Raw genomic sequence first — 8,272 nt, forward strand, 5'->3', positions numbered from 1 at the left:
TGGCTTAAATCATTTTAGTTTTGGTGTTCACTAATACTTATTAATGGGCAAAAACTACTACACTATGTCTATAGTCAATCTGTATCAACTTTCTAGATCTATGTAGTAAGCTTTCATTTTTAAACTGTGCCTAGTTCCTTCCCAGCTACAAAGAATTTCAACCTGACGCATTTAATGTAACCTCAGATTTTCTAACTCAATGAAGGGTTTCCATTTCAGCTTCCTACCCTGAAACTCACAGTGTTCAATTTCCAGGATAACACTATACCAGGAACCCATAAAATGTGACTATCACATCAACCAGAAATAGTTAAGATTCAGGTTCTAATTCACATCTCGGTGTGGACATGCGATTCAGCATTTCTCACAAACTCCTAGGTACCGTCAACCAAGCCCTGTGCTGTCACAATTCACAGATTTGGATCTGGGAGTCACAAGGCTTTAACCAGGAGATACCTCCTTATTCTCATCATTAAATAAAGGCCCATCGTGTGATATATGCATAATAGAATGAGACAAATAGTAAAAACACAAACTTTATTAATATATACAACACAATTTAGTTTCTTATAAATTTCATTTCTGTGTAACCAATCGATATTACACAAAATATTTACAAGTATATACAAAGACTCCCACCTGTATGTAACCCTCTGGGTCCATCTGTGCTCTTATCTGCAAGAGGAAATCTAAAATGTTAACAATTACCACTAAATTGCTCACAGGAATGATATAATGCTATACAAAACAAACTTGCAATAAAGTGCATTTCAGGCAACCTTAGCCATCAGTTTTTTTTAAACAGGTTTCCACAGTTCATATGGACTTTTTTTCTTGGTTTTTGGAGATCCTGAAGAGGTCTCTTCAGCAGTAGCTTTAGCTGATTTCTGAAGCATTGGCTTTGCTACAAAATTCTGTAAGAGAATAAATTTGAGTCAGCTTCTCAGACATATACGTTGTACATACTTAAAATATCTGCTTTTTATAATACCTTAAATAATTCCATTTAAGATTGAAAATCATTTAAGATTGAAAATTAAAGAGACACCAACCAAATGCCAAGTGTGGAACTCATTTGTAACCGGACTCAAACTGCTAGGCCAAGAAATTGTGCCAGGTAAATTCAGACAAATGCAGGGCATTATTACAATAGCAGTGTCGAAAAAGAATATTAAAATATTCAAACTGAGGATGTGGAGACTAGATATAAGAAACCCATTGTACTGTTCACTTGTAGAAGTAGCACAAAAATATGAGATTAATTCTAATGAAGTGGTTTAGTAGGCCTGAATTATCACTACAAAGACAGAACAATGAGCCTTCCAACAAAAATAAAAACCCACACAACAGATCGATGTCCTAAGTCCAATTTTTGAGTGGCCAGGGCTTAGATATATACGTACATTAGAGCTACTGCTTTTTTGTTGAAAGGACTTTTCACTGGCATTTGGAGTTCCACCTTCTGTTAGCTTTTCCGACAGCTAGACAGGAAAAGGAAATACATTAAAAAAAGCCAAACAAAACACCTTTGATTTACAGTACTGTACACAGAACAGCCCAAGTGTATTTAAATTTAGTTGTAAAGATAAAACAAGTGGGATCTAACCATACAGTAAACAGTCTAAACAACACTGTACTGTTGATTCCCCCTTAACAAAACTGATGCATTACATGGACCTGATAAAGACACAGGCCCCCATAAAGCAGTCTTTTATTCCCAATACAAGTCTGAATAACTTTGAAGGTAAAGTCAGTAACAGGAAAATATATAATTTTAAAGGACTAATGTATTGGCCAGTTTGACACCTAATCATTTGAAGAAGAACTTACTTGTCTAGCACTAACACAGGCATACCTGTACCTGAATCTGAATGATAGATTCATCTAGGTAACATTTCTCTCGTTTTAAACTGAGCCTATCAATTCCTAACTACCTTAAATCTTTAAAGCTACGGATTTTATGCTTTGGGTTTCAACATAAAAAGCACAAGGCAATCTGCCAATGCACATCCTGCACATTTATTTCCGGAGAATTATAAACTTATCTGCAAGTGAAGCAGGCCTCTTCTGTAACCTCTCAAAACATCTGGAATACATTGTATATATTACAAAAGGGACATCTATATCACAGATGCCCCAATATTATAAAATGTACTTTAGTTTAAAAATGGTCTTCTGTATCTTATCCAAACAGCACCTATCCCAAATTCTAGCATGCACATGGATCTACCAACAAAACTAAGCTTTCAGCGTGTGAACATAAACTTCAAATTAGTTAAACCTCTGACGCTTATGCCCATGTATCAATTACCAACAGATTTTCTTCAGCAATGTCTGGAGACCACATTCATGATTTCTATAAGACAGAAATAAAGCAGATAAACTATACTGTATGTTGCGTACAGAATTTCTGGGAACATATGCTGCAAATGAAGACTACAGATAAATACTCTAGAGACTAGTTAGGAAAATTCTTCGGTTAACTACATAGAATCAAACTACCAGCTACAATCATTTCTGAAAGCAATACTCTGCCAACTAAAAATAAAGGTCGTTAATCTATTTTCATAGGAGAGACTAAGTATTGTCAGACCTGCTATTTTGGCTTTAACAAATGTTATTTAGCTAGCCTTTCTCAAAAGTAGTTTAAAATAAGTCAAATAAAAATGCTAATCAGATTTTTCTGGAAGTAGCTTTCTGAAGATTTTGTCTAGATAAACCTAGAATACTTACCTCAAACTTTGCACCTTTATTTGGTACAGCGGTTTTGTGGTTTGTTTCCTGAAGTACAGGAACGCCTCTGAGACTAGGGGGCAATTCAAAGTTGGTAGTTCCTAAGGCTTTTGCTGCGTTGGCTTTTGCTATTTCTAACAGCTCCATGCGATCTGCAACAGAAACACAAGGTATTTCTTAATCTTGCATCATTTCCCCAAGAGGACTCAACCACAAAATAAGCTTGCATTTACTTTGAATAGGTAAAGTAAAATGTTTGAACATTTCATCTTCATGTGTAAAAACATATCCTTATTCATGAGGAAAATATTCTCTATTTTTGCTGAGAAAAAAAATAAGCATCCCTAAATAATCTCAAGTTTTCCTTACCAAAAGCCTGAATTTCATACCGTTTTTGCCTTCTTTTCAAATATGTATTCTGAACATTTTTAGTTAAAAAAACTTTTTATGCAAGTGTCACAACTAACAAACCAATATTGATAAATTACTAAACTTCAGACTTCAAGTTTTGGTTTTCACCTATCACACTTAGTGTTCCATGATCCTGTCCCAGAAGCCATTTGTTTTTAAAATACTGAAACAAAATTTAATTTTTTCAGCAATACAGTATTAACTTTTAAAAAAGCAATTCATTTTGTCATTTAATTTTTTTTAACTGAATTTACTGGGGTGACGGTGGTTAATAAAATCGCAGCACTCTCAGGCCCACGGTTCTGTAACAAATCATCTGTCCATGTTGTATGCACGTTCACTACCCACAGTCAAGCCTCCTTCCCTGGCCCAGGCTCTTTAAGCCCTGGACGCAAGACGAGTCCTCCACATCCTTAAGCTGCTTCTGGAGCCACAAGGAATGTAAAGCACCCTTAGGCATAGACACAAGAAATAAGAATCTGCCTTTCAGGTGATACAGGTAAGGTTAAGTTAGGCTTTCGGGCATAAGTGACTAAGCTCGGGCCTGTAAAAAAAGAAAGAAAAAAAAGGAATGCTTTTGTACTGTTCTTCCTGTTCAATGATTAACTTAGCAGAAGTTTACGGCAGGTGAACTAAGTCACTAATATTTACAGCGCCCACTAAGAAGCGCCAGCCGCCAGGAGAAAAGATTATCTCCGTGCAGAGCCAATTAACACCTACAATTTAATCCCAAGGGGAAGAAACTGGAGTCCGTTTAAAAGCCGGGTATCAACTGTACTGCGGTTTTAACTGTGAGCCTACTAATAACGTCCTCCTCTCCTCCTTCCTCCCAACAGAACCATCACGATTTCAAGCACCAAAGGAAAAAAATGTTAACATCACACAGCAACTCTCCCTAGCCTACTCATTCTGTCGCCACACCCGTAAAAAGGGGCCGAGGGAGAAGCGAACTGCCACCTCTGGACTCACCTTTTTCACTTAAGCGAAAGGGCGTTGGGCTCCGCGACCTCGTCCTGGATCTCGCCCGCCAACTCCTGGGCTCCTCCGGGTACACGGAGCGACCAAAGCCATAGTAGCGTCGCCCCCGCGTGACCGCGTAGGCCCTTCGGTAATACGACCGTCCCCGAGAGTGGGACCGGCTGCGGGATCGGTCCGGCGAGGGAGACGGAGACCGGTAACACCTCCTGGAGGAGACGTAGTGCCTCTCCCGGTACCGGCGGCGGCTGCGGGATCGCGAGCGGCTCCGCGAGTAGGACCGCGAGTAGCGCCTGTACTTCCTCTGGTGGCGCCTGCGGGACCGAGACCTGGACCTGCTCCTGCGCCGGGGCCGGCTCCGGCTGCTGGACGACCACCGACTGGAGGCGCTGGAGCGGGACCGCGAGCTCCTGGAAGAGCGGCTCCCGGTCGCCGACGACAGCCGGCTGGACCGGCCCGAGGCCGGCGGGGACTCCTCGTGCAGCGAGCCCGGCCACATATCGTTCACGTAGTTGGACCTCTGGGCCTGCGGTTGGAAGCTTCCTTGCCTTTCCGGATCCTTCTCGAAAACTTGGTTCCTAAACTAAGCGGGGGGGGGGGAGGGGAGGAGGAAGTGAACTCCCGGAAGCAAGGCCTGCGGGCATTGGGACAGGGGAACTCGAAACGGGAACCGAGACTCGCCCACTGCGGGCCCTGTCGACGCCAGACACCGGCCCTGCCAAGCCACCAGCCTCCCTTTCTGCGCCAAGCAGAGCCCCCCACTTCCTCTGCCACCCACGCTGAGGCTCCTGTGAATCCGACCCTGCCACCAGAAAACTTACAAGACACTGGCACTTCGTTTAGGGCAGAGAAAAGGCCCAATGGACGCCCTCCTTCCACAGCTCAAAACTAAGAAGGAATTTCCGCAACTGCTCTCGAGAGCGAAGTCACAACTTGCACCCACCACGTCTGGGCGCGAACTGACCAGGGCGTCCGCTGACGCGTCGAAAGTACTAGAAGCTGACGTACGGAGCATGCGCAGAGACGTTGATGCGTGGGCGTTGCCTCTTTGCTGCCCAACCGCCGCGCTTCCTTCCCTCTCTCCCCACCCACAGCCCTCCCCCGCTCCGCGCAAAGGGCCCCTGGACGCGCATGCGCGACCTAGACGGGGCGGGGCGGGGGACGGTGCGGCTCCCGCTGGTACCCGATGACCTGTGGGTGTTTTGTTTTTCTGGAGTAAAACTGAGAATGTGGCGGCCATGGCTGCGGTGTGACGCCGGCCTCCGGGACCGTCCACCCGGCTGATGCTGTCTGAGTTGTCGCCTCCACCTCTGGGCAGCTCAGACTGGGCTGCGCTTTCCTAGACCCTTCCGGGCAGCTTTCTGCGGTCCTGTGGCAGGCCTGCGACGCGAGAGGTCAACCGCGTCCTAACTCGCCAGGCTGCCTGACCTCGCCCTTCTCCGGGAGTCACAGGATCCCTGACAATTCAGTACTAACTTAGAAAAATTGTATTTCCATATTTTGTCTAGTAAATATAAGAAAGGTGGGGACAGAATGCAAAGACACCTACAGCTGACCTTTAACAAGAGGGTCGGATTGACATCTGAGATGTTACTCCAAGGACAGTGTGCTTGGTATTGGGGATTAAACAACAGGGACTATTTTATTTCCAAAGATTCATAAATAGGATACATCCCATACATACTTGTCGGTAATAATGCATGACAATTGCCTTGAGATAACTTTTCATTGAAATGAATGAATCACAACTGTAAGAAGAGACCATTATATGAGCTGCTTTGCAAGTCAGGGGTGGCATTTACGGAAGCCTCTTTCTTTGGAGGGAAATACATACTCACTTTGCTCTTGTTCACCTTCATCCCACACTCCCAAACTTACCGCGGAATCTGCACGCACCCATGGGATCACCCTTGCTTGGCACTGTCCACGGTATCATCCACGTCTCTGAGGAAGTATCCTGATGGAAATACTTAAGGACTGTTTCTTTAGAGACATTTTTCTAAGTGCTACTACAAATGAACTGAGAAGACAGTGCTCATCCACCAGGAATGTTTGCTGAAAGTTCTGATGAAGCTGTTTGAGTAGACAAAAATAAAATGAGCTCACAATGTGCAGTTTAGCCCTCGTTGGTGTGGCTCAATGGACTGAGTGGCGGCTGCGAACCTAAAGGTTGCCAGTTGGGTTCTGGTCAGGGCGCACACCTGGACTGTTGCAAGCCAAGTCCCCACTTAGGGGCGTGTGAGAAGCAACAGATCTGTTTCTCTCGCACATGGATGTTTCTCTCCCTTTCTTTCTACCTTTCTTCCCTGTCTAAAAATAAGTAAATAAAATAAATAAAATATGAAGTTTAACCATGGCCCAGGAGCTCATTGTCCTTGATACTGTACCCCAGGTCAGGGCACATACAAGAATCAACCAAAAATGTGTAATATGTGGAACAACAAAACGATGTTTCTCTCTCTTTCTCGCTTAAATCAATAAAAAGAATTAAAATGTAAAGTGTAAAAATGGTGTGTCAGGGGAAAATAATGTGAAACTTTGTGTATAAGAATGCAATCTTGAGCTCTTGGTTACGAATAAGGAAAGAATGGTAGGAATCTCTGTAGACAACACAACAGTCAAATACGTGCCTAAAATAAGGGGACAAGGAAAATCCTGCGTGTTAATGGTAAGAACACTGAATAGCTCCGGCTGGTGCGGCGCAATTGTTTGGGTGTCATCCTGCAAACCAAAAGTTCACAGGTTCGGTCCTCAGTCAGGGCCTGTGCAGAGGTGGCCAATCAATGTTTCTCTCTCCCTGCCCCTTTCTCTAAAAATCAAAAATAAAAATATTTTTTTTAAAAAAGGGTACTCATTGCCTGTTACAAATATATTGAACACACAACAGGAAATATTACTTTGCTCTTGTGTAGAATGCTAGTGTATTTGTCTCTAGAATACATGCAATCTACCTGAGTTAAACTCTGCAAGGGATGTATGTCAGTGTTCCTTTATTTTGCTAAATAATATAATCTCTGAGCATCTAGCCGCACAACTGATTCAAATGCAATTTCAGTTGTCATTAAAGCATCTTGCACAGAATTTGTAGGCTAATTTCAGTGAAGTGACATTTTTACAATAGTACATCTTCTCATCCAAGAACGTAACACTTTTCTCCACATACATTTTTTTTATGTCTTTCACTGTGGTAGGCAGATTAATAGCCCCCAAAGATGGCTACACCCTAACTCCCAGAACCTGTGAATATGTTACCTTAAAAAGGAATTTTACAGAGTGGTTAGAACTAAGGACCTTGTGAGATAAACCTGATTGAGTATGCCCAATCTAACCACAGGAGAGACTCTAAGCAAGAGAATCCCAGGCCCTGCTGCAGAATCTGAAATGTTGGAAGCTGTCTACAAAGACCTGAGAGAGGCCTCTAGGAGGTAGAGCTAGCTCTCAGCTGACGGTCATAGAGGAAACATCTCAGTTCTACAACCTCATGGGACAGAGGCCTCCAAGAGGAATGCAGTCTGCAGTATCCCGAACGCGAGCAGAAAATCAAATGGAGACGTGTGGAGTGCACTTAGATGGTACTTTTATTTTTACCTGCAAAGGGGCGAACTCCCAGGGTGCCTGTTAAGGCTGCAAAGGGGAGTCGCGCCGAACGCTTACAGGCTAGCTCTTTTATACGCGCACGAAGCAAGCGAGCTACAGAAGCGGGAGTTGCGGTTATCTCTGCATAGCTCTGGGGTCAGGAGGAACTATCTGTCTGTCTCCTGTTGATAAGCTTATTTCGGATGAGGATTTGTTTCTCTTCCTTATCCATTCTAGTGACCTTCAAGAGGTTTTCTGCTTAGCAATGCTTATAATTGCCTAGCCCTCTTTCCTAGCTCTCAACACAGTCCACCTTGACTTCAGTCCAGGAGGACTTTTCACCTACAGAACTGTAAAGGTACTAAATTTGGGTTGATTTAAGCCACTAAGTTTGTGATAATTTTTTACTGAAGCAATAGGGAACTAATACATTCACTAAAATGTTATATCTTTTCCCATGTATATCTTATACTTGTCTTGCTAGATGTGTTCTTGAAACCAGAAAAGATGGTGTTCGTGCTACCTGTCATTATCAGAGCCAATAATTAGAGACAAGGATTGAATCTTTATGGGCACT

At 43.2% G+C, this 8,272-nt stretch overlaps 1 protein-coding gene across 1 annotated transcript; it reads right to left on the bottom strand.

Moving 5' to 3' along the window:
• Positions 1–523: 523 nt before the first annotated feature.
• On the bottom strand, positions 524–5,081 carry RSRP1 (arginine and serine rich protein 1). Its single transcript, XM_024554395.3, has 5 exons — positions 4,941–5,081; positions 4,114–4,702; positions 2,734–2,885; positions 1,404–1,481; positions 524–914 (listed from the first exon to the last, which is right to left on the bottom strand). The coding sequence occupies exons 2-5, from the start codon at positions 4,616–4,618 to the stop codon at positions 798–800; spliced, it is 852 nt and encodes a 283-aa protein (XP_024410163.1). The 5' UTR covers positions 4,619–4,702; positions 4,941–5,081; the 3' UTR covers positions 524–797.
• Positions 5,082–8,272: the final 3,191 nt, after the last annotated feature.

This window comes from Desmodus rotundus, chromosome 3 (assembly GCF_022682495.2).
Source record: "Desmodus rotundus isolate HL8 chromosome 3, HLdesRot8A.1, whole genome shotgun sequence".
Classification (NCBI taxonomy): domain Eukaryota; kingdom Metazoa; phylum Chordata; class Mammalia; order Chiroptera; family Phyllostomidae; genus Desmodus; species Desmodus rotundus.

Bases quoted from the DNA above. Each gene is read 5' to 3' on its own strand.
- RSRP1 (XM_024554395.3), bottom strand. From the start codon at position 4,618: ATGTGGCCGGGCTCGCTGCACGAGGAGTCCCCGCCGGCCTCGGGCCGG. The intron at 2,886-4,113 runs GTGAGTCCAGAG...TTTCTGTTGCAG, and splicing joins CTTTCGCTTAAGTGAAAAAG to ATCGCATGGAGCTGTTAGAA. The intron at 1,482-2,733 runs GTAAGTATTCTA...TTTCCTGTCTAG, and splicing joins ATAAAGGTGCAAAGTTTGAG to CTGTCGGAAAAGCTAACAGA.